The sequence below is a fragment of the Daucus carota genome, chromosome 6, assembly GCF_001625215.2.
Source record: "Daucus carota subsp. sativus chromosome 6, DH1 v3.0, whole genome shotgun sequence".
Taxonomy (NCBI): domain Eukaryota; kingdom Viridiplantae; phylum Streptophyta; class Magnoliopsida; order Apiales; family Apiaceae; genus Daucus; species Daucus carota.
This window is the reverse complement of record NC_030386.2, coordinates 4,782,156-4,808,750: the sequence shown is the minus strand read 5'-3', so window position 1 is coordinate 4,808,750 and position 26,595 is coordinate 4,782,156. Positions and strand designations below refer to the sequence as shown.

The 26,595-nt window shown below is 35.4% G+C and overlaps 3 protein-coding genes and 1 long non-coding RNA gene across 5 annotated transcripts; 1 reads left to right on the top strand and 3 right to left on the bottom strand.

Annotated features, from left to right (window-relative positions):
* Positions 1 to 6,789: 6,789 nt before the first annotated feature.
* Positions 6,790 to 9,033, bottom strand: LOC108221522 (protein FAR1-RELATED SEQUENCE 5-like). The gene has a single exon (XM_064079582.1). The coding sequence runs from the start codon at positions 9,031 to 9,033 to the stop codon at positions 6,790 to 6,792; it is 2,244 nt and encodes a 747-aa protein (XP_063935652.1).
* An 8,195-nt stretch (positions 9,034 to 17,228) lies between these two features.
* LOC108225027 (pentatricopeptide repeat-containing protein At1g08610) lies at positions 17,229 to 20,841 on the top strand. 2 transcript variants are annotated; one of them, XM_017399827.2, is made up of 2 exons: positions 17,229 to 17,377; positions 18,530 to 20,841. In XM_017399827.2, the coding sequence occupies exon 2, from the start codon at positions 18,680 to 18,682 to the stop codon at positions 20,462 to 20,464; it is 1,785 nt and encodes a 594-aa protein (XP_017255316.1). In that variant the 5' UTR covers positions 17,229 to 17,377; positions 18,530 to 18,679; the 3' UTR covers positions 20,465 to 20,841. The 2 variants fall into 2 exon arrangements, with proteins under 2 accessions (XP_017255316.1, XP_063935893.1); XM_064079823.1 differs by having other exon boundaries at positions 17,282 to 17,405.
* A 250-nt stretch (positions 20,842 to 21,091) lies between these two features.
* Positions 21,092 to 23,701, bottom strand: LOC108224478 (uncharacterized). The gene is made up of 3 exons (XR_001807406.2): positions 23,514 to 23,701; positions 22,710 to 23,080; positions 21,092 to 21,691 (listed from the first exon to the last, which is right to left on the bottom strand). It is a non-coding gene; the product is annotated as an uncharacterized LOC108224478 (long non-coding RNA).
* Positions 23,702 to 24,564: 863 nt separating this feature from the next.
* LOC108224477 (pentatricopeptide repeat-containing protein At3g04760, chloroplastic) lies at positions 24,565 to 26,595 on the bottom strand. Its single transcript, XM_017399116.2, has one exon. The coding sequence runs from the start codon at positions 26,475 to 26,477 to the stop codon at positions 24,768 to 24,770; it is 1,710 nt and encodes a 569-aa protein (XP_017254605.1). The 5' UTR covers positions 26,478 to 26,595; the 3' UTR covers positions 24,565 to 24,767.

Genomic DNA, 26,595 nt, shown 5'->3' with positions numbered 1-26,595 from the left:
AATGCAAGAAATATTCTGATGGCTTCAAGACGAGCAACTGGAGCATAGGTTTCATCGTAATCAATTCCTTCTTCCTGAGAATAACCTTTTGCAACCAATCTGGCTTTGTTTCTTACAACAATGCCATCACCATCTAACTTGTTACGGAAGACCCATCTAGATCCAATTGTAGACTTTCCTTTTGGTCTTGGAACCAGGGCCCAGACTTCTTGTCTCTCAAATTGATTGAGTTCTTCTTGCATGGCAAGAACCCAATCAGGATCAGCAAGTGCTTCATCAACTTTCTTTGGTTCTAATTGTGATAGAAAACCAGAGAATAGACATTCATTTGTCGTAGCACTTCTAGTCCTTACACCAACATCAGGATCACCAATAATCAGATCAAAGGGATGATCTCTACTCCAAATCCTTTCCCTTGGAAGTTGTGTCCTTGACGATTCAGCAGTATTATCATTAGGCTGATGTGTATGACTAGTTGATCCACCAGCTCCCCCTGAGTTGTTGCCAGGTTGACTTGATGATCCACCACTAGCATCAGTGGAATCTCCAGCATTATTGCCATTTCCTCCACCATTGCCTGGATCATCATCATTGTTGTCATCACCTGTTGCAACCTCAGGTGGCACATCATCATCTGAATCTGAATCTGGATAGTTATCAAACTTCAGAGATTCAGATGGATCAGCAGATTGTATACTTGGAAGTTTAGTGTCATCAAATGTGACATTGACACTAACTTTCACTGACAGAGAATCAATTACAAAAACTCTATAAGCATTATTTGTATAACCAACAAAAATTGCTTCAGATGCCTTTGGTTCAAACTTGTTCAAGTTCTCTTCACTATCCTTGAGAACAAAACACTTGGCTCCAAAGACATGAAGATGTTTGACATATGGTTTCTTGTCTTTATACAAATGAAATGGAGTTTTCATATGATCTTTGTTGATCAAGGTCCTATTCTGGGTATAGCAGGCAGTAGACACAGCTTCAGCCCAAAAGTACAGTGGAAGCTTTGATTCAGCAATCATAGTCCTTGCAGCTTCAATCAGTGTACGATTCTTTCTTTCGACGACTCCATTCTGTTGTGGAGTCCTTGGTGCTGAATACTGCCTTCTAATTCCCTTTTCAGAGTAATAGTTGATTAGAGTTTGATTCTTGAATTCAGTGCCATTATCTGACCTTACAGCTTTTACTGGCACACCCTTTTCTAATTCAACTGACTTTATATGATCAATCACTGTCAACGGGGTTTCATCCTTAGAAGCCAGGAAGTAAACCCAAGTATATTTTGAGAAGTCATCCACAATAACCAAGGCATATCTTCCTCCATCAATGGATGCAACATTCACAGTGCCAAACAGATCCATATGCAACAAATGAAGTGGATCTGTAATGGTATTGATGGTTTTGCCTTTGTGAGATGCTCTCTTCGCTTTTCCTTTCTGACAAGCTTCACACAGATCATCAGTTGAGAATTCCAGGGAAGGCAAACCTCTCACTAGATCTCTCTTGACTAGAGAGTTCATGGTTTTGAAGTTGAGGTGTGAGAGCTTCTTATGCCATAACCAACTATCTTCAGCCGACGCTTTGGCGTAGAAACAGTGAACTTCGTTTCCTGGTCCTGAAGATAAATCAGCTACGAATATATTGCCTTTCCTTATGCCACATAGCGAAGGACGCTTATCCTTGATATGTTTAATGATACATATCTCCTTTTCAAAATGAACATAATATCCTTTGTCACAGAATTGACTGACACTCAGGAGATTATGTTGAAGTCCTTCAACTATTGCAATATCTTCTATGATGATCCTTCCAATTTTGTACTTGCCATATCCCACAGTACGACCTTTGCTATTATCAGCAAAACTGACTGTAGGGCCAGCTCCTTCTCTTATGTCCTCCAGCAGGGATTTGTTGCCAGTCATGTGCATTGACGCTCCACTGTCAAGCACCCATGTAACACGAACAAATCCACTGGCACCCTGCAAAAGACATACTTGATTAAACATTCTTTGGGACCCACACTTGATTGGGTCCAGCAAACTTAAAGAACTGATTTCTATCAGGTGTAACAACAGAGCCCCTTGGACTGATACTCGGTTCACTCTTGACTGAACTTACTTCCTTAACAACAGCCTTATAAACCTTGGTTTTAGGCTTCGGAACATAAGTCTCCTTTCTCTTGTGAGAGGGACTAGCAGTCTTTGATCTAGCATGCTTGTTGTTTGTGTGTTGTCTAGGTGATGTGTTTTCATTTTTAGCATGCAAATTTTTAAAATATGCAGACATCAAATTGAAAGCACAAGTCATACAATTATCAACACCACAGTATTTATGACATGCATCAAAAGCAGGAACAACAGGAGTATCAGTCATAGTAGTAGGAACATCAATAGATTCTACTCTAACCTTGTTATCAGATTTAAAGTTCTCAGTAGAATGACATCTATTGTTCTTGTTCTTACTATTCACGAAACTATTAGGCTTGTTGAATTTAGTTCTCTCAGAGTTGACACCTAAACCAGCTTTAGGCAACCTAACATTGCCTTTCACTTTGATTGGTTTCAGTGATGTCGGGATCTCATCTTTCTTCTCATTACTCTCTTTCATTTTAAGGTCTTCCTGTTTGAGTTCATATTTAATGACAACAGGAGTTTCTAACAGAGGTTCAGCTTCTGAGGCCTTAAACAAAGGTTGAGGGGAATCTTTCAAAACAAAAGGAATTCCTCTCTCCTTTGCACTCTTCTTAAAGGGAGTAATGTTACTAGCCTTACCTACAGATTTGTTATAGTCAAAGCCTATTCCAACAGTTCTCTTGATCTCTTGTTTATCATTAAGTTCTTTGACTATCATGGAGGCATCCTTAAAGGCTTTACATTTCACTTTCTCTTCGTCTAGCTGAAGTCTTAAAGCAATCTCACCTTTCTCTAGAACTTTGACTTTAGCACATTGTAATCCTAAATCCATAGTCAATTGTTCTATTTTAGGTTTTAATACTTTCATCTCATTCATTTTATAAGCATGAATATCCAAGACTAAAGTATCAATTTTAAGATTGGCAGCTTTCAACCTTTTAATAGCATCATCTCTTTCGAGTCCTAATTGCATAAACAGTTTAGGGCATGTAGGATCTACCTGAAAGCTTCCAGCAGGAGGAGGTGAAGATGATCCAGCATTAGCCATGAGAGCAACATTCCCAATCTGCTCTTCTTCATCACTATCTGTATCATCCCAGCTTTTCCCTTCTGCTAGATATGATTTGCTCTTGAAGCTTTGACTTCCAGAAGTTCCATGATGCTTTCTTACTAAGGCATCATACTTCTGCTTCAGCTCATCATACGAATCCTTTCTCTTTCCTTGAACCTTGGGCTGCTTGCATTCAGTTGCAAAGTGTCCAGGTTCACCACAATTGAAGCATTTGAACTTGCTTCTGTCCACCATCCCAGTCTTGTATCCTCCTTTGCTTGTAGAAGATGAATAGCCTCCCTTCTGAAACTTACTAACAGTAGGTTTGTATTTATAGGAAGGGTTCTTCCGGAATCTCATGTTTCCAAACTTCTTGGCAAACAGTGATAGAGATTGATCTTCTAACAGTTCAAGCTCTTCCATTGTATAGAACTCTTCGTCACCACTGGAAGAAGCAGTCTGACCCATCTCAGGTACAACAAACTCCTGAGTGGTTTTAGAAGGAACAACAACATCCTTCTTTTCTTCCGGTATAGGTGACTCAACAACTAGAGCTCTCGAATGGTTCAGTGTTTTACCCCAGCCATATCTCTGTTTACTCTGAACTTGCTCCAGTTCATAAGTTTTCAAAACTCCGTAGAGTCTTTCCAGAGAAATCTCATGCAGATCTCTGCTTTCCCTGATGGCAGTGATTCTGTGTTCCAGATGTTCGGGAAGGGTCAAGAAAAACTTCAAGTTGACTTCTTTCTTGTCGTAGAATTTCCCATTCAGATTTAAATTATTTATCAAATTATTAAGTCTGATAAATACTTCTGAAATCCCTTCACCGGGATGGGAACCAAACTGTTCATACTGAGCCATCAGTATCTCTTTCTTGTTTTCCCTAACTTCCTCTGAGCCTTCATTGATAATCTCTAATGTATCCCAGATTTGCTTGGCGTTCGTACAATTTACAACAGCATTGTACATCACTGGATTTAGAGATTCAACCAAGATCAGTTGAAGAGCATCATCTAAGTTCATCTGATCACTCTCTTCATCTGTGTACTCAGAAAGTTCTTTCGGAATGACCTGATGAGGTATCAACACACCATCCTCTTCGTGTGCTAATATGACCTTCATCGGAGTGGTAACACCCTTGTCTAAAATCCCAATGTATTTTCTGTTCGCGGTGCGGAGGAATAGGAACATGTGCCTCTTCCATAGGCCAAAGTGTTCCTGGCTGAACGGTGGGATTTTGATGCTACTGATTTTTTGTGTACTCATATTTAAGGATTTGAAGTGAATAGTGTTTGGATGAGATTTGGATTTTTGAAAGAAAAAATATTTTAAATCAAAATTAATTTTTGGAATAAAATTAATTCGAATAAAAAATATTTGGACGTTACAGAGTGTGTATAGGATCTGATACTGAAAATGGTATCAACTGCTCTGATGCCAATTGTTAGGTCCAGAAACGATTGTAGAAGGGGGGGGGTTGAATAGGGGTGATCGCGGTGCGGGCGGTGCGGTTTTTGACTAAAACCGCAAACCAAACCGCATATGCGGTTTTGCCAAATTCTCAAACCGCAACCGCACCACGAAGGATTAAAACCACATAAACCGCACCACGAAAAGGCGGTGCGGTTGCGGTGCGGTTTATGCGGTTTATATATATTTAAATAATTTGTTAAAATTAAATTATAAAATTTGTCCATAATCAATTATTTTTCGGAGAAAATATAATATGATAAAAATGAAAATATAATACGAAACTTTTCCATAAAGTCTTTGAATTAATTTAGGCCATTTTACCATTATCACAAGGCTTCAGTCTTCCACTTTGGTGAAACTTAAAGGGATTTGTGATTCACTGGACAGGAAAATTGTCAATTGTCTGGAAGGGAAAGTCTGCCTCAGGAAAAAAGCAAATAACACGAGCAACGTGTTCACAAATTCGAGCTTCAGATTTGATGGGCTTTGATATAATAAAGGAGCAGATTGATGCATATAATATATATATAATTAATTAATATATATTTTTTATATAATATATTAAACGCGGTGCGGTTTTAACCGCAATTTGTAAAATTAAAACCGCAACCCGCACCACGCCTTGCGGTTTGACAAAATTTGAAACCGCAACCGCACCACAAAAATTAAAAACCACTTATCGCGGTGCGGTTTGGTGCGGTGCGTGCGGTTTTTGCGGTTTGTGCGGTTTGATGATCACCCCTAGGGTTGAATACAATCGTCACAAAATAATCGCGGCGGAATAATCTGATCGGAGTTTAACTTGTTAATCAGATTTAAATTAATTAATATAACAATTTTTAAGTCGTTATATAATTAATGTGGTTCGTTTTAATGTTCACTAAATATCGTAGAATAAATTCGACAGGATGTATTCTAGTTTAGTGAATAAAACAACCGAGTGATCAAAGCACAGAAAACTGTGGATATAACGAATAGCAAGTTACAAACAACTTGAAAGTTTACAAAGCTTTGAACAATTACAAATGAAGAGGTGAAGGCCTATTTATAGGCAAATCACTTGAACTTGTATGACAAAGCTGGTATGACCATGCTACAAAGATCAGAATGACAATGTGAGCTAATGTCATACTAAAATTGAAATCAGTATGACAAAAGGTGCTAATGTCATGCCATACAAAATTCGGTATGACAATCTGAAGCATTGTCATACTGAAAAAATTCGGTATGACAATCTGTAAGACTTGGGGGCTAAGTTAGAATCGGTATGACAATGCCTAACAATGTCATACCATATGAATTCGGTATGACAATGCAGGGTATTGTCATGCCAAGTCTAATTCGGTATGACAAACAGAATAATGTCATGCCAGCTGAAATGGAACCTTCCAGGGGCGGTATGACAATCTATATGATTGTCATACCGTGCCCAAAATCAATATAAATTGATTTTCTTTAATATAATTAATTCAATAATTATTCACTTAATTATATTAATCATATAAATTCATAAATTAAATTAATTCAAGTGTGAATCAATTTAATAAATAAATTATATAACTTATATAATTAATTAGAGATGTGAATAAATTAAAAGAATAATTATATTGAGCATAGTCTTCAGCAGCAGGTCTTCTGACTTCCTTTAAAAGATCTGATTCTTTGTCTTGATTGAACGACCACCTATTGTTGATGCAGAATATTTAATCGGAGTAGCTGACACACAAATGTACTGTCTGGTTCATCTGTATCTAGCTGAATCAAATATTCTTTATCAAATAAACATTTGAGAAGTGGCTTGTTCATCGAGTCTTTGTCTTCGTAGTTCATCTTCATCAGTAGAAATAGTTTGGAATCTTCTGAATAAATAAAGTATTAAAACTTTATACCTTCTGGACTTCTGGACGTGCTACAAAATATTATTTGTACACTGAGGCTTGAACATATTAATGAACTTCTTTCAGTGGTGTGCAGCAGCATCCTGAAATTCTTCAGATATATGATTTTAATAAATCACTTGACGTTCTTCGTACGGATTCCTTCAATAGTGCTTGCTAATTTACTTTCTTTCTTATCAGAGTTGAGTTGATACTCTTAAATACAAATAGGCTTAACATATGCCTTTCAATCAACATTGTCAACAGCCATTTTCTCAAGATTTGCAATTTCTCGATTCATCACCTCTACGGCATACTCATATCTTTCTTTCGAAACCATGCTGCTATGACAAAAACTCATTGTTAACAAAGTCATATGGTTGAATCTTTGACTTGGTGTCAATTCTGTAGATGTTGGATCATCGCAACCCATAGCATAAGGTAGCATACCATCTACCCTATTAGCATCTCTAGTCCAACGACGTTGAATAAATGTTACTGGAATTTGGGCAACATTTTTCTTGTTTAAAACGGCAATGATGTGTCGACACGGGATTCCTAAATGTTCATACATCCGACACACACATCTTCCTGTTAGGGCCACTTTGTTGAATTTCACTTCATACATTGTTCTTTTGTCGATTTCGGTCAGGGGTCTAAAACACCTATAATGTGTGACTTCATCCCCTAATGTCAATTGATCTTTATCCTTCTCGACAAAGTATTTAGAGGCTTCCACCAATTGAACTTGAAATTGGCGAAACATCTCCTTGGTATATATGGAAGCCCCGTCTTGTTCCAAAGCCGTCTTCAACCTGAAGTAACGGGTTTTATTCTTCGTGTCATTGTCCTCCTCCTTCTCCCGCATAAATTGTCTTTCAATTGCTTTTTGTGCATTCTCAACAAATTGCTTCAATCCTGTACTAGAACTAACATAGCTATCAAAGAATGCATTCATTCCCTCGCTCCTCGATGTCGTGGTCTGACCCGCAGAGAATGTACTCTTAGTATAGGCCGAGATCCATTTCTCCTTCAACAAATACAATCCTTGCAACCATGAATGATCTTTCAAATCATACTTCACCACTAAATCTTTCCACCTCTCTTCAAAAATATCCTCCGTCAGTGAATGGTATATGCATTTGTTGAAATCTACTTTGAATGTTCCCGGATGCTTAATATAAAGGGTGTTCAATTTTTCGGGGAACTTCTGGCTTATATGCCAAGAACACAACAAATGTCGGGTTTGGGGTAGTATGGATGCAATTGCCCCCGCCATAGCTTGATCTTGGTCCGTGATTATAGCGTTCGGGTGTTTATCGCCAACCGCTTCAAGCCATGTTCTTAGCACCCATTCGAAACTACTTTTTACTTCATCCCTCATGAGTGCAAATCCAAAAAGAACAGATTGGTAATGATGATTGACCCCTGTAAAAGGCACAAATGGCATGGCATACCTATTCGTTCGGTATGTCGTATCAAAAGCAACAACATCTCCAAAATTACTATAGGCCATCAAACATTTAGGATCCACCTTTACTAGATTTTTCAAACGGTTTTCTCCATCCACTTGAGTTTTCACAAAAAACTTCCCACCGCCTTCCTCTTTAAGACGACTTAACAAATCCAAACCCGCTTGAGCATCACTCACTTGTATCTTTTTCTTCCGCTCATCCCGCACTACATTCCTAATATTTTGGCTACCAAAACCAACATTACTTACTCCACCTTGCATATTGCTAAAAAGACTCATGGTTTGGCTAGGGCGAATACCCGACACATTTATAAGATTTCTTGCCGCACTCGTCACATGTCTTTCCCGTTGAATCAAAGTCATCTTACTAGGAGATACAAGATCATGATTGTGTTCTAATTCAACGGTTGTCAACTCCCAATAATCTTTTTTCTTCTTTTTCACAACAAACATCCTAACCTTACAACCACTTCTAGGAAGTTTGTCCCGACGACGTGTGCCCTTACTACTGCCTACACATACTTCTTCATCCACCACATTTTTGTCTTGATTTTCACCCGCGAGTCTACAAACAAACATTCGGGCATATATTTCATCAACTTTTGCCCGTTTCTTTGTTTGTTGTATTTTCACCGCAAACCCATTCTTAAGGGCATATGACCTAATAAATCTATCTGCGTCATCTAAATTATCAAATCTCTGATTCAAATACGGGACTTCCATGTTTTTATTTCTTTCATTCTCATCAATAAATTTATTATCCACTCCTTTATCATCACTCTCTACGTTCTCATCAACCTCATCATCACTACTAACAACATTTTGATCATCAATACAATCTTCATCAACACTAACATATTCTTTATCATCAACATTTTCATCATCTTTTAAATCAATAAACACACGATCTACAACACTATCAACCTTAACAACATCATCTACATCTACGTAATCCTTATTATCAACTTTTTTTACTCTTTTTCTTGGAACAAAATCCTCGAACAAAGAATCCGCCATAACAACAACAACACAAACGAAGCAAACAAACAACTAGATTAGAGTTAGAAATTACCACAATCTTGAGTATGCACTTGCTTCTTTAGCTCCAAAGATTATGCACTTACCAAAAACCCTAACTCTCCAAATTTTTAAGCTCCTCGATCTTTTTTCTAACACTAACCTAAAGTGACCTAAGTACGCGGGTATATGATCATTTCTCTGTGTTTCCAGCGCTTTTTTAGCGCTGGACAAGTGAAAATATCAAACTCCTCCAGCGTTTTTTTAGCGCTGGACGTGTAAAAAATAGTCACTCGTCCAGCGGTTTTTTAGCGCTGGACGGTAGACTTCCAGCGGTAAAAAAGCGCTGGACGGTTTTTAAATCGTAGCCCTTGGTTCAGCCATCGGACGGCTCAAACGCCGTGTGTTGGATAAAGGTCCCCCAGCAACCGATTGCTGGGGACCTGGACCCCTGAAATATATAAAGCTCACTCCTGAAAAAGAGGAACTTCTTCACATTGCTGTTTTGGAACTAGCCTACTTTTTAACCATAAAAAGTGCTGTTTGGTTCATATATTTCGAAATTTCTCTACTCACATCAATGTTCTTCCCTTGTTGCAAGGACTTCTTTCTTCAATTTTTGGTACACCTGTCGGGATTTATATCTTCATGTTGCTACATAGGTTTCACTTTTCATGGTTAACTATCTTCAAAATGAACGATGTAAAAGAACTTGGGAATGAATAAACTTTCTCAGCCATCTGCACTTGTTTACTTCCTTTTCTAATTTTTTCTTAATTTATAATTTATCTATGAAATCAGTAAAATATAAAATAGTTTTAAATATCAAAAAAAATAATGTGATTTATATAAATTAAAAAAAATGATTTAATTTAAGTATCATCATTTAATTTTTTGAGAATGTAAAAAATTATATTATTATAAAATCGAATATGTTCAAATTATATAACATCGATAAAATCAAATACATTTTCTTCCTTTTCCTTCCCCTGTTTTTTCTTTTTCAAATTTTCCGTTATATTAATAAAAGAAATACCTCTCCTCTAGTTAAATAAGAGAAAACTTGATCAGATTCCACTGAGTGATTTCTTGCATGTGAAAAATATAATTCATATCAATGAGTATTAAGATTTTTAAGTTTAAAAATTTTGATATTTATTTCAGAAGAATAATTAATAGAAATGTATGAGTTAAAGACTTTATTTTTTAAATATAATATTTCATCAAAAGAATCTGCATAAAAACACTTAATGGAATCTGGTTATATTTTATTACTATAAATATAAACATTTAAAGGAATCCAATTACATTTAAATGACATTTATCATATATGTTACTCCCTCCGTCCCATATTGAGTGAGCTGATTTGACTTTCACGGAGATTAAGAAAAAGGTAGTAAGTTTAGTTGAAAAGTGGGCAAAGTAGTGGGATCTATCAATATTTAATAATAGATTTGAGATAGTGGAGGAAGATAGTGGGTGTAATAGTGTTTATATTATTATAGAATGGAGATAGTAGAAGAAAGTAGTGGGTGTAATAGTGAAAAGTAAAGTTCAAAAATAGTAAGTATGATAGGTTCATTCTTTTTGGGACATCCCAAAAAGGAATAAAGGTCATATAAAATGGGACGGAGGGAGTATATTAATAAAACTGAAATACCTCTCCTATAGTTAAATGAGAAAATATTTGATCGGATTCCGTTGTGTAATTTCCTTCGCATGACAATACCTATGTAAATATCTAAAGGTTCTTTAGAATAAGATCTTAAATAATAAATATCTAAATATTCTCTAAGATATTTATTATTATTATTATTAATAATAAATATTTGTGCTACGCAAGATTCTTTTAAAATTTGAGATTTTTTTTTGTATAAACTATTTACCGTATGATATTATTTTGACTCTACTAATATTTTTAATAATTAGTATTTTGAAGAATCTCAAACCAATTAATATAAAAGAATACTAATACAAAAATTAAAATATTATCTAAAGGAACACTTTAAGAAACCTCCTACGTCAAAAAATCATAAATAATAAATAAATGCTAAAATAATGTTATTAAAGCTTTTCTATTTCTCAAGGTGACTCTCTGAAAATTTAAAATTTGAAATTCGAATGTTACACTAAATGCTCTGACTGATTAATAAGATATGAATAATATAGAAAAGAAAATCAATTAATTGCATATCTTTCAAATAATGTTTATATTTTAATGTTTTAATCTGTATATGGGCGCCTGATTTTTTAAGTATGGATTATGCGTGAACATTGAGTAAAATCTTAGACAAATTTTTTTGGAGAAGGAAATGTACTGATTGAATGAATTAAATACATGTACTGATTGAATGCATTAAATATATGTAGAAGATTATTATACTATCTTTTATAAACTGGATTTGATTGATATTTTAATAAATATTATGATTATAAGATAAGATGAACGGTGATTAAGTGGGCTTCTCGGTTTTTCTTGATAATGAGTTTTCTTAGCATCTTCCTCATATATATATATAGGGGAGGGTTCTGGTACAAACTTACAAACTTACAAACTTTTTTTGTTCAACACATATATAACTTGAGTTCAACATTTTTTTTAAGATATTTTGTTGAACATCGATTAAAATAATGGTGGAGAAGTACGCAAACCAATTTTTAAATGTAAGACTAAGGTAAACATATTATATAACTAATATTTATGTTTCTAGACCCTACCCAAACCCCAGAGGTATAATTTAAACATCTTTTTAGATATATTCAACACAATGATAATTGGGGTTCAACACCCGATGTTGAACCCCAGTTATAAATGTGTTGAAAACGCGATTTATTTATGCGTTATTTTTAAAAATTGTGATGTTTTTTGAAAAATTTTCAACATGGATACATTATTTAACTAAAGTTTAACACGATGGGTGAATAAAAAAAAGTTTGTAAATTTGTAACTTAAAAAAGTTTTTATTTGATCCTATCCCTATATATATATATAATCAGGTTGAGTTGGGTTAGTTCAGGAAGGTCAAAATCTGTAAAATCCTGACCAAGCCAACTTTATCGGGTTTTTAAAAAAATAACTCATTTATTTTTCGGTTTTGAACAAGTCAGATTAATCGATCTAAAAAAAGAATTGGTTTGGGTTGGGTTAATGGGTTGAACCGTTTATGTTCTATTGAATAATGAAGAACATCCATATTTTTAGTAAATTTAATATTAAATAAAAACCACTAATTTATATATGGTTTAAAAAGATTATTTGTTAACTACCATTAGATAGTAATGATGTATAATTTATTTTCTAATTTTGTATGTCATCCTGTAAGTATAAATAGGTTCATACAAATTGTTGTAATCAAGTTGAAGAGATATATATTTTTACATATATTTTATACTCTTTTATCTTCTCAGCACTATTAGCAATTAACTCAAATACCCAACATTTTGGTATCAGAGCCTCAAGATCAAAAGGCCTATATCATACTTCCGCAATATAATATATAAATATGTCATTTTCTCAACAACAAGTTATTCCCATTTTTAATGGAGAAAACTATAAATTCTGGAGTATTAAAATGAAGGTGGTTCTACAAGCAAGCCCACACTTATGGAATGTTGTAGAAACTGGCATACCTCAAAATGTTGCAACTGAAGCCACCACCACATCGACACAGGCATCAACACAGGTTGATTGGCCACAAAGAGATGCAGAGGCATTAGCCAAAATTCATCTTGCAGTAACAGATACAATATTCCCCCGAATAATGAATGTTACCTCAGCAAAACAAGCATGGGACATCTTGAAAGCTGAATTCGAGGGAAATGAGAAAACGACAAAAATAAGGCTTCAGAATTTGAGACGTGAATTCGAGAATCTCAAGATGAAAGATGGAGAGGTAATTAAGGATTACTCTTCTCGAATTATAAAGTTAGTGAATGAATTAAAATCAAATGGTGATAATATTACTGACCAAAGAGTTGTTGAAAAAATACTGGTTAGTTTGTCCGAGAAATTTGATACAATGGTGACTGTGATAGAAGAATCTAAGGATCTCACGCAGTTAACTATCTCGGAGTTGATAGCATCCTTACAAATCCACGAGGATAGGATGTCAAAAAGAAATGAAACATCGGGTGAAGGAGCTTTTCAGTCAAAACATAAAGCTTCATCATTCAAACAAAATAAAAGAGGAGGAGCACCTAGAAAGTGTATTCCTAGCAACTTCAAAGAATTTGAGAGAAAAGCCAAATTTTCTCCATGTTCGATTTGCAAGAAAACAAATCATGCTGAAAAGAATTGCTGGTACAAAGGAAAAACTCAATGCACTTATTGTAAGAAATTCAACCATACCGAGGATGAATGTAGAGTCAAAAATCAGCAAGCAAGTAGATCAGAGACAATGGAGGACGAGAATAAATTATTTTATGCATGTCAAAATTCAACAAATCAGAAGGATGCATGGCTTGTTGATAGTGGTTGTACTAATCATATGACCAAACACTCTCACATTTTCACCGAAATAGACTCCTCTATTAAAGTACCGGTAAGAATGGGCAATGGAGAAATGGTGAAATCTGAAGGTAAAGGTACCATCACTATTCAAACAAAGAAAGGAGCAAAACACATTAAGGACGTTCTATACGTTCCTAATCTCGATCAGAATTTACTCAGTGTTCCTCAAATGATGCAGAATGGATATTCAATTCATTTCGAAGGAGACACATGTGATATTTATGATCCAGAAGGGAATAACATTGCTTGCATAAAAATGCTACAAAAATGTTTCCCTATTCAATGGCAATACAAGATACAAGAAAAGTCAATGCAGGCAAAAACAAATGAGTTAACATGGTTATGGCACAAGCGCTTTGGACATAGTAATCTACAAAGCTTGAAATTTCTTTCGAGCAAAAATATGGTCAAAGGTCTTCCTCTAATTTCAGAAACTATTGGTGTATGCGAAGGATGTCAGTTTGGGAAAATGTCTAGAAAATCTTTTCCTACTGGACAAGCATGGAGAGCATCAAAGAAATTAGAATTGGTACATACAGATGTCTGCGGACCTATGAGGACTTCCTCACTTGATAATAGCAAGTATTTTATACTGTTCATTGACGACTACTCTAGAATGACTTGGGTATACTTCCTGAAAGAAAAGTCGGAAGTATTTAATATCTTTAATAAATTTAAGAGCCATGTTGAGAAGGAGAGTGGTTGTAAAATCAAGTGCCTAAGGAGCGATAACGGGACAGAGTATACCTCATCAAAATTTAAAGCATTTTGTGAAGTGGAAGGTATACATCGACAAATGACCGTTCCGTATACACCTCAACAAAATGGTGTAAGTGAGAGAAAAAATAGAACCGTGATGGAGATGGCAAGATCAATGTTGAAAGATAAAAATTTGCCAAATAAGTTTTGGGCAGAAGCCGTCTACACAGCCGTATATCTTCAGAATCGTCTACCTACAAAGGCAGTTAATAAAAGAACACCTCTTAAAGCATGGTCTGGGCATAGACCATCTGTTAGTCACTTGAGAATATTTGGATGTATATGTTACATCTATGTACCAAGTGAAAAGCGTCATAAACTAGAAGGTAAAGCTGAAAAAGGAATATTTCTTGGCTACAGTTCACAGTCCAAGGGATATCGGGTTTACAACCCACAAAATAATAAAGTTCAAGTCAGCAGAGATGTTGTATTTGACGAAGATGCTTCTTGGGATTGGGAGCATGATGATATCAAGGAAAGATATGTTGTGACTCAACCAATTAATACAGAACCTACACATGAAATAGTTGGTCAACATGAACAACATTTTCAGGAGGAGTCTGAGAGTACTTCAGATGATCCAGACTCACCAAGGTATGAATATGATAGTTTTTTCTGATTCACCACCAACAAAAACTCGAAGACTATCAGATATATATGAAAATACAGACAGAATACCTGATCTAAATCCCGAGCAAGTTCAGTTTTGTTACTTTGTCTCGGATGAGCCAAATAATTATGAGCGTGCAGCTCAGCACAAAGAATGGAGAGATGCAATGAAGGAGGAAATCTCCATGATTGAAAAAAACCATACATGGGTTTTAGTAGATAAACCACCACACAAGGATACTATTGGCGTAAAGTGGGTATACAAAACCAAGCAACATCCAGATAGTTCAATACAAAAATACAAAGCAAGGCTAGTAGTGAAAGGCTACTCACAACAGTTTGGAGTAGATTATAATGAAACTTTTGCGCCTGTTTCCAGACAGGACACAATTAGAGCAATACTTGCTCTCGCAGCCCAGCGTAAATGGAACATTTACCAGCTTGATGTGAAATCGGCATTTCTAAATGGATTCCTGGAAGAAGAAATTTATATTGAGCAACCACCAGGATTCATAATAAAAGGAAAGGAAGACAAAGTCTTAAGATTAAAAAAGGCTTTGTACGGACTTAAACAAGCTCCACGGGCATGGTATAGTCGGATTGATAAATATTTTCATCAACAAGGATTTAAGAAAAGTCCAAATGAAGCTACCTTATACATCAAAGTGGAAGGACCTGATATATTAATTCTTTCTCTTTATGTTGATGATCTTATTGTCACAGGAAGTAATCTTTCAATGATTACAAAATTTAAGCAACAAATGATGAAAATGTTTGAGATGACGGACCTGGGGCTGATGAACTATTTTCTAGGAATGGAGATTGATCAATCTAAAGAAGGAATCTTCATTTGTCAAGAAAGATATGCAAGAAACATCTTAAAGAAGTTCAACATGGAATGGTGTAAACCAATCTCAACTCCACTTGCTCAAAATGAAAAATTGAGTAAGGATGATGATTCAGGGGAAGCTGACTCCACACGTTATAGAAGTATAATAGGCAGTTTATTGTACTTAACTGCTACTAGGCCAGATTTGATGTATGCCACAAGTGTTCTCTCCAGATTTATGCAGAAACCAACACAAGCTCACATGAAAGGAGTAAAGAGAGTCCTTCGCTATGTGAAAGGAACCACAAATTACGGGATATGGTTCAACTCTACTGAAAATCCTGAACTGATTGGATATTCAGACAGTGATTGGGCTGGATCAATAGATGATATGAAAAGCACTTCAGGTTATGTGTTTTCACTCGGAAATGGTGTCTTTTCTTGGTTAAGTCAAAAACAAAATACAGTTGCACAATCAACAGCTGAAGCAGAATATATAGCAGCATGTGCAGCAGTTAACCAAGCAATTTGGCTTAGAAGGATACTCTCAGAATTGGGTGAGAAACAAAAATCAGCAACTAAAATATACTGTGATAGCACATCAGCAATTGCTATTGCAAAGAATCCGGTTCAACATCGCAAGACCAAACATATTAAAATAAAGTACCACTTTGTGAGAGAAGCTGAAAATAGAGGAAAAATTAGTCTAGTTCACTGCAACACTGAAGAGCAACTGGCTGATATTTTCACTAAAGCACTTCCAAAACCAAAGTTCGAAATTCTCAGGAATAAGCTCTGCATACAAAGGAAGTTCTTCAAGGAGGAGTATTGAATAATGAAGAACATCCATATTTTTAGTAAATTTAATATTAAATAAAAACCACTAATTTATATATGGTTTAAAAAGATTATTTGTTAACTACCATTAGATAGTAATGATGTATAATTTATTTTCTAATTTTGTATGTCATCCTGTAAGTATAAATAGGTTCATACAAATTGTTGTAATCAAGTTGAAGAGATATATATTTTTACATATATTTTATACTCTTTTATCTTCTCAGCACTATTAGCAATTAACTCAAATACCCAACATGTTCACCCCTAGTCTGATCAACAAGAATTCCACATTAAGAGCATCTCCAAGGGGCTCTCTAAATGAGCTCTTAACTTCAAATTTAAAGAGCAATGCAAGAATTAGAGCTCCAATGGGCTCCTAGAAGCTCTTTAAAAAGTTAAGAGCTTAACATCTCTCCTCTTTTTTAAAGAGCATGTAAGAGCTCTTAACTTCTTTTTCATGAATATAATATTGGTTTCCCTCCAACTTTACTCCCTACAATTCTCTCTTTTTACTTTTCGCTATCTCTTATATGAATAAAATATGAATAAGGAGCAAGTATAAAGAGGAGCATTGGAGTTGAAATCTTTTTCAACGTCTTAACTCACTAGGAGCCAAATATTATATTATATTTTGAAGAGTGACTTAAGAGCACCATTGGAGATGCTCTAATTAAAATAAAAACTACAATCATGAACCCTAGTGATTAACCAAAACTAACCCCCCCAAAAAAAGCCTCGCGGATACAACAGTAGAACAAAAGCAGCTGTCAAAAGAATTGGAGAGATAGAGTGACAAGGTAAATCATAAATGGGAGCTCCTATACTGTATATTCATTGTTCTCTCAATTTCTTCAACAGTTTGTGATTTCAGCCGCGGGGTTTATCTATATTTTCTTGTGTTCCATTTTCTCTGCTGTTTGTTATTCTCAGAGGACATATACACATTTACTTACATGTTATATATTTTAGTATGTATTAAGCCTGTGAATTTATGTTCTAAAATAAGTGAGAAGCCCAGGTGTTTGATTTCTCGTGTTAGTGATGAGCTTCCTTAAATTAATCATTTTTGTATTTGGGCTTTTTCCTAAATTCTCTTTTCTTGTTTTAGCCGCCTGAGGTAGAAATTGCTTAGTTCTCTGGTTTAAATTTGTGTTATGGTGCTAAACGAATTTCTTTATATATATATATGAGTTAAGTTCTATGGAGTACATATAAACATTGGAGTATTGGAGTACAAATTATAATTTTTTAGTTTAATAATAAAAAAATATCTCTGATTATCCAAATTTATATATAATTTATCATTTATAAGTAGTATTAAACATAATTATCAATTAATCAATAATATCTTTCAACTTTAACAAGCATTAAGATTGTTGTTCTGCTTATAAGTTATATTGCAGAACATAATGTCCTACGATTTATAAAAGTAATTGTTCTATCTTTTGATTACAATGTTTATGTTGTAGAACATAATCTGCATGTTGTCCGATGTTTACAAATATTGTAGAACACAAAAAATGAAGATTTTGGATGACTAGATTATATTGTATGAATCTTGTACTCCAATACTCCAATATTTTTTGTACTCCATAGAACTTGACTCTATATATAGAATAATTACTTTTAAAAATCATAGGACTCAATGTTCTGCAATATAACTAATAAGCAGAACAATAATCTTAATACTTGTTAAAGTTGAAAGATATTAATGATTAATTGACAATTATGTGCAAGATAACTTATAAATGATAGATTATATCAAAATTTGGATAATCAAAGATATTATATAGGTTCAAACTAAAAAAATTATGATTTGTACTCCAATACTCCAATGTTTTTATGTACTCCATAGAACTTATATATATATATATATATATATATATATACATATTGATTATATGTCTATTATGCTCTGGCTTCTGAGAATCATGGTTTGTTTTCCGCAGAATATTTTGCTTAATTGTTCTTCAAGTTCTTGCTGAGACAGTCGGGGAACTGTTGAAATTTGTAGAGAATTGGTGGGATGAGGAGTGTAATGGGTCATTGTCCTCATAGAATATGGTTAGTTTGTGGGCAGGTTTTTGATTAGTATAAATATGTCAGTTTTTCAGACATCAGCAGTTGAGATTTCTAGTCTGCAGAGGCTGCATTTTAATGGGAACCATATGGATTACAGTTCCGCAACCAGTCATAATTCTTTAAACGATATCGTGTCTGTTTTTCTCAGCCCTTATGTCAAGGTTAGTAGAAGTGTTCAGTTGTACCAGCAGTCTGCAGTTGGCAATGTGTCATGGAGAAATGTAGTCTCATTGCGTTGTAGAGGTCAGGTTAGAAGTGTTTCCGTTGATGGAGTCAATAGCAGTGCACATGATCGGTGGACCTCAGATAAATATGTAGCCAATGTTGTTAGGAAATCTAGACAAATGGTACAAACCGAGAAGCCTCCTAATTTTTCAAAAGCTTCTTCTCATGGGCTGTATGTTGATAATAGTGAGGAAACCAACAACAAGATCCTTCAAACTTTATGTAATCGTAGAAAGTTAATCAATGCGTACAAATTGGTTGTTGTAATGACGAGTCGAAACCAAATTCCTTTTGCCCCTTACTGCATAAAGTTAATCAGGGCTCTTATTAGAAGTGAACAAACAGATAAAGCTGCAAAGATCCTTAGGCTGATGGTCATGTCAGGTGGCATTCCAGATATCATTACATACAATATGTTAGTGCGTGGTTTGTGCATGAAGGGCCATCTGAAATACGCTATTGATGTCTTGGAAGATATGAGCTTGACTGGCTGTCCGCCAGATGTGATTACTTATAACACTATACTTCGTTCAATGTTTGATCATGGGAAGTCTAGTCATGCTATTGACTTCTGGAAGGATCAGTTAAGAAAGGGATGCCCTCCTTATATAATCACTTATACAGTTCTTATCGAGCTAGTATACAAGCACAGTGGGATTGTACGAGCTATGGATGTTTTGGAGGACTTGGCAGTTGAGGGTTGTTATCCAGACCTTGTGACCTATAATTCAATGATAAGTTTTGCTTGTCGACAAGGACATATTGGGGATGCAGTGTTGGTCATTCGCAATCTTTTATCACATGGGATGGAACCCAATGCTGTGACATACAACACACTTCTCCACGCGTTCTGTAGTCATGGGTCTTTGGATGAGGTAGATGAGATTCTGTTTTTCATGCATGAAACTTCTCATCCTCCTACTACTGTTACTTACAACATCTTGATAAATGGTTTTTGTAAGTATGGACTTGTAGGACGTGCCATTGATTTTTTCAGTCAGATGATTTCTCAAAACTGTTCTCCTGATATAATTACTTATAACACCCTCATACGTGCTCTCTGTAATGAGGGTCTGGTAGACGAAACCCTCCAAATTCTTGAATCTTTAAGTGATAGCAGCTGCTCACCTACTTTGGTCACCTATAACATTGTGATTGATGGACTTGCAAAGCATGGTTTCATGGAGAAAGCTATGGAACTTTATGATCATATGATTAAGCATAAAATAGTCCCTGATGATATTACCCATCGATGCTTGATTTTGGGTTTCTGCCGAACAGATCAAGTGGAAGATGCGGTGGAAATTCTGAAGTCGATGGGTAAGAAAAACCCTGGGATCATAAATGGTGCTTACAGAATGATGATCCATGGATTATGTAAGAAAAACAAGGTGGATGTTGCAATACAACTGCTAGAAATTATGATCTCATCTCGAGTCTGGCCTGATGAGACTATGTATTCTACTATCATTAAAAGTGTAGCCGCTGCTGGTATGGCAGAGGAGGCCATGGAGTTGCATAGGAAAATGATTGAATGGAATATTTTTAAAGAAGAAAGTGTTTTAGCTGTTAATTGAAAAGCATGGCCATCATATTTGCTGAGACATCTCTTCAGCATGTGTGCACTTCATGCTCTACAATACAAATTATCACAAGGTAGCATTTCTTTTACATATTATCATTCCTACTTGCGACAGGTACAGTCCCTTTGAGTTTCAAAATTTTGTTTGTTGTAGTATCATAGACGATTTCAAGTTTTGGGATTCAATATGTAGTTGCTTCACTGTTACTGTCTTCAGATTCCGCGAATTTTCGAATTTTACTAATACAAGTGTAGCTTGTATGAACTTGAAGTAGTTCCACTTCCATGCACTGTGAGTTCTTGTTTTATAAACTTGTCCTCTGTAGCTTTTTTAGGTAAGATATTCTATTTTAATGTTTTTTTTTTCATGTCTCTATATCGTACTGCATGTGTGTACATGCTTATGTCTATGTTTATGTATGCATATGTGTGCCACAAGTGTTGGAAGGGAAATTCTCTAGTCATACTTAATTTTTTTCTGCCCTTTATTTTTCATTTCTAGTAATGAATATTGGAAAAAGAAGCATGAAATGTTCTTCCAGAAAGACCATTAGTTAGATTAATTGTAAACTAAGATTCGTCATAGAATTCAATGGGATTTGAGAAATGCAGTGTTTGTTATGTATTAAGTATGCTCTTTTGGAGTATATTTTCATCTCCAATAGGCATTAAGTTTATTGTTCTTGTCATCTTGGCACCCATGCATTGTTATAGATGTCGGTACTTTAGAGTTTTAACTCTTTAACATGGTATTTCGACATTGGATTATGGTTCACTATAATTTTAAATATCTATTAAAGTAGAGGGGAAAAAAAGTATTTGCGATTGAGAGACTCCTGGGACTCTCACAACCGGAACCTAGTTAACGGGAACAATCCTTGAGAAACTAAATAAAAGTGTCAAGCCCTTCATCAGCGGCTAGTAACGTCCATTGTGTGCCAAAATGGACTTGAGAGATATTTAAGGAGGAGTTTCAGGATGTTTAAAAACCAAGGGTCCAAGCTTGACCTGTTGTTTCAAAAATTTAGGCACTTGATGTATACCCAAAAGAGACAGTTTTCTACTTGCAGAAAGTTGACACATAACTTGCCCGAAGGTGCTGAAGCAATGGAAAAGTCCGGAAGGAACAGACTGCATTTGATTTCCTGACCATTAAGCCATGGCCACTTTGTTCATTCAAGAAAGGAGGCCCAGAAAATGAAAAATTAGTTGGCCCCTTCTCCTGTAATATAAAATGAGTTAAGGATGAGAGATGAGAAGGCTGAAAATAATTTTCTGCAACAAAAACTTGAGGTAACAAACTAGTTACCCACAATATCTAGATCACTGTATCTTTACAAGTGATTCATACGGCAACAAAAGCATTCACAGTAACTAATCTGATGATTAATCGAAATTTAAATGAAATATAAGAAATCTTTCAAGGCTCAAGGTCAGATAAATTAAGATTTGCAAAAAATAAAATTAGTAAAATCCTAGGCTAGGTCTGAGTTACTTCAGTTTAAATTCACGCTTGCAAGTAATGTGAGGTCTTGTATAATTATGATTTTATGTTACCAAAGTGGTAAAAAAATTATATCACAATTTAAACAAATTTTGTAATCGGCCTGTAGTCTTATCTCTATGGTACAGAGCTTTTATATTATTTTTCGGATAAACTTTAGACGAGTGGAGACGCTCAACAAATTTAAAGAACAGAGAGTATGCACTATACCCTAATGCAACTGAAACTCATATTTTTGTATAAGCCTAAACATGTACAAATTAACATGAGGCAACGGTTAAGTCAAACAATGTTGGAATCTAAAAATGCATAGAAGCATAAATCCTTCTGATATTGTAGGCGATCTGTGAAGCTGTATATATTTTAAGTGTGTTAATGGGATAACAAAGATATTGCACTCAAACAATGGACAGTAATCATAAAAAAATTTATTATGAGACCCGGGCCAGAATGTTTTACAACTTCAGGATCAGTTCTGTTATGAAATTCAAATATATAAAAAATACAAATGTTGATCTGCTGAAAGAAATATATCCAGACCATACTGAGCATTCATAAATATTTAACTAGAAGGGAGGTTACATCGTAAAGCAAATGTTGTAATAAGAACAGAAGGTATGAAAATTCCAAATGAGATCATTAAGAACTACATATATAAACACACGAATAACAAAATTATGATTGGCATGAAATTCTAAAATTCAGAGTTTTTATCAAACATGTAGCAATGACATACCTGATTCTACGTAGACCGGCTCATGTCAATGACATCAGAAGTAGCCGTGTAATGAAATGAATTTGATGCTTGACAGGGTTATCAACGTGAAGAGTAGGAGGGTAATTGTACAGAGCCTCGGAGTGTAACTGGGAAATAAGAATATATACCAGGCTCCCTGTCCAACATAGGTTCTCCTTAAATTAGTCATGGAATCAGAGGGTGCAGACAGGGACGGATTGATGGCGGACAACGAGGGGGGGAAAGTGAAGCAGAGCTTACCACTGGTTTGGACCAGTGGTACGAGTCAAGTCGCATGAATGGAGCCCGTGGTGACGGAACATCTTCTAAGTTTTAAGTTGAGGTTGGGAAATAGGTTTGGGCCTCCTTACCTGAATAAATTTGCTCAGGATAAAGAGCTGTTCTCGTATAATAATTACAGTAGATAATATAACTCTAAGAAAGCTTAACAAATAACAAGTCTACCTGAGCCACTTAAAAAACTTCATAATGCAGTTAGTAAGTCAGCATAAAATTTCTTATGTTTCTAAACTAATAGGAAAAATTAATTTAGACAGATGACCGTATGTTTAAGATAGTATAACACTCTAACAGCCATTTTCAGACACTAATCCCATATTCTTATAACAGATATTACAAGACTGGGACTAACATTGATGCATGACTTTTCTAAGCTAGCTGATAACTCAAAAGCATAAAAGACGCGCCATCCAATATTTGACAGAAAAGCAAGTCAACACAAGGCAAAAGGAGAAAGCACTTAAAATTAAACAATATTACATGGTTGAATTAAAGTCATCTTACTCGCCAGCTTTCTCAAAGCACAAGTGAATATCAACTTCACATCCCTCACAGAAAGAGAGAAAGGCCTGCAAATTGAAACGTAATGAAATAGTGCGCAGAAACTACGAATAAGTTGGATAAATGTATCATAACTCTTATTTGTACATGAGACCTATATTTTATTGTAAACAGACAAGTCTGAACTACAGATAAACTACCTTCAGTTCCTTCACACCAAATGTCACATCTACAGGGTTACCAGTGTGATTGTACTGCACAAACTCTTCAGAAGGATCTACCCACAGTTGTGTGTGTAGTGATGAATCATTATCTAAAATAAAATTGTTGAAGATGAAAACACCTCTGCCATAGAAATCTGAAAGAATAAGATGCAATATAAGAATAATCAACCTTTGCTTGGGTCTATGTAACTTCTAATTTCAACAGCTTCCCCCCAATTTTACTTGCAGCATCAGAAGGAACAGAAGTTGGCTCAGAACTTCTAATCTCCTGAAGGGTTGACTGAAAAGTAGCTAATAATCTGTTGAGATCACGAGGCCTAACAAGAAAGCTGCTGGGAAGCTTCCTCCTATCTAGAGATAGATGTTGTAAGTCAGGTTCAACATTGCAAGTAATCCAGTAGGCTCTCCTTAAACCTGTAATGTGACCACAAATTGGTGACCAACCTCATCAAGGTAAAAAGAAAATACTTGTGTAAGATAATTATAAAATACAGTGTAATACATACTACGATACTAGGCAACATCTCCTCAAAAGTTTAAGATTTAAAGTAGTTATCAGGTATGAATGGACTGAATGGACTCGTAACATAAGTTTAAAGCAGATCCAGAAGAACTTTTGATGGCCAGGTTGTAATTTCTGCGTCAGACATGATGGAAGGACAAATTTTCCTGAAATATTACAATACCAAATAATTGGGGTAGAAACAATGGAGAATAATCACTAATATTTGCTTTAGGTTCACTAATATTTGATTCCCAAATGTCAAACTGTTTTCTATTACATTGAGGTTTGTCAGCAGTATCTCCTTGTTATATGGCTTAACCGAAGCTGACCAGGAAAATAATTCTAATTACTTGGAACAATCTTATTCTGAAACATTTTATTGCAGGACAAGACCATCCTCTACTCATGCACAACATAGTAGTACATGATAAATAAAACTGTCAGCAACAAAAATACATGCATCTGCTTGTACATTCCTACCCATTGTTCCATTAGATATCTGTTACTACACACACAGACTTGAAGATTTTACAATACATCTTCAAGGGGAAATGTCCTACTCAATCGTCTGAATGACTCATTTGAAATTAAATCAATCTCAAGCAGAGATTTCGCCAAATCCATAGCCTCTGCTCGCCATCCACCAAAACCAACACCCTCGACCAACAATATATACGTCGTTTCATTCGGCTCATATCCCTTTTCAACCATTTCTGACAACACTTGTATTGCATCATCAATCCTATGAGCTTTGCACAGTCCAAGAAGGACAATGTTATAAGTTATCACCGTTGGTAAATATTGGCTTCTTTCCATGTCCCTTAACAATTCAATAGCCTCATCCACCATACCATCTCTGCACAAACATGATATAAGTGAATTATAAGTAATTTTATCTGGATCAATCCTTTTGTGTATCATGTCCGAAACTAATCCTAAGGCCCTCGTTCTATCCCCACTGTTCCACAATGCACTGATCATCGTGTTGTAAGTAGTCACATCTGGCTGGCAACCTGTCATAGCAAGTTGTTCAAATATTTCCAAAGCTTCATCTACATTTCCCTTTTTACTCATGGCAGACAAGATTGTGTTATAGTTCACAATATCTGGTAAGCAGCCATTAGAAATCATAAAATCCATTAATTCAATTGCTGAATCTAGTTTCCCCTGTTTGCAGAGTGCAGATATCAGTGGATCAAATGTATAAGTATCTGGAGATAATCCCTTTTCCAGCATAAGCTTTAACAAGTTAATTGCCTCTTCAATTTTCCCATCTCGACATAAAAAGCTGATTAAAATGCTATATGTTACCACATTTGGATCACAACCAATCGAAAACATCTCCCTCACCAAATTCTCTCCATCATTCCATTTCCCATGATTCAGCAAAGTTCGTAACAATATGTTGTATGATACCACGTCTGGTTTGCATCCTTCCGGTAGTCCCCTAACAAATTCAAACGCTCTCCCAATCATTCCTTGTCTACACATTCCCCTAATGAGTGCATTATATGTATACATATCAGGTTGAAGACCTCTCCACAGCATCTCATCTAAAAGCTTCATCGCTTCATCAATCCCGCCATCAAGAATAGTCGCTTCAATCAAAATCGTATAAGTAATCACACTAGGCATACAGTTATCTTGCAACAACTGATCCATCATTTTCAAAGCCGAATCAAGCCTCCCTCTACTACAAAGACTCCCTATCATTATGTTATAGGTAACCACATCAGGAGAAAACCCACGATCCCTCATTCGCTCCAAAACCCTATTAGCCAGTTGAATCCGGTTCAGCTTACAAAAGCCACTAATAAGTGCATTATAAGCAAAAATATCAGGATCACCTTTTGACTCCAAAATCTCCATGACCCTGGTAGCCTTTTCGACATTTTTGGAACTAAAGAAGCCTTTCATGAGCTTTGTACAGAGTATAACATCTGGTTTATACCCCCTACTCACCATACATTCAAGAAAATACAAAGATTCATTGTAGTTGCCAGCTTTACAAGACCTATTGAGTAGTTTGACAAGATGGGATTCTTGGAAATTATAAGAATGCAAATGGGTAAGTGTTGAATCAGCAGAAACTCTTACCTTCCCGGGGTTTCTCGAGGAATTAGAATTTGTGCAGTGAACCAAAACGTTGTAGTGAGAGTTAACACTGAGGAGCTTTCCAAAAAGGAGGCACTGGGGAAAGACTTCACAGGAATATATTGTCATCACACTATGCATCATAATACTGTAATTTGTGAATCATGAATGTTCATCATCACTAGATTTTTTCCTCGATATAAAACTGAGATATCTGTTGGATATCTCGTGTGTGTTTTTAAGATAAGGTACGCATGCCACA

Coding starts and splice junctions, on each gene's coding strand:
- LOC108224477 (XM_017399116.2), bottom strand. CDS start 26,477: ATGATGCATAGTGTGATGACAATATATTCCTGTGAAGTCTTTCCCCAG.
- LOC108221522 (XM_064079582.1), bottom strand. CDS start 9,033: ATGGCGGATTCTTTGTTCGAGGATTTTGTTCCAAGAAAAAGAGTAAAA.
- LOC108225027 (XM_017399827.2), top strand. CDS start 18,680: ATGTCAGTTTTTCAGACATCAGCAGTTGAGATTTCTAGTCTGCAGAGG.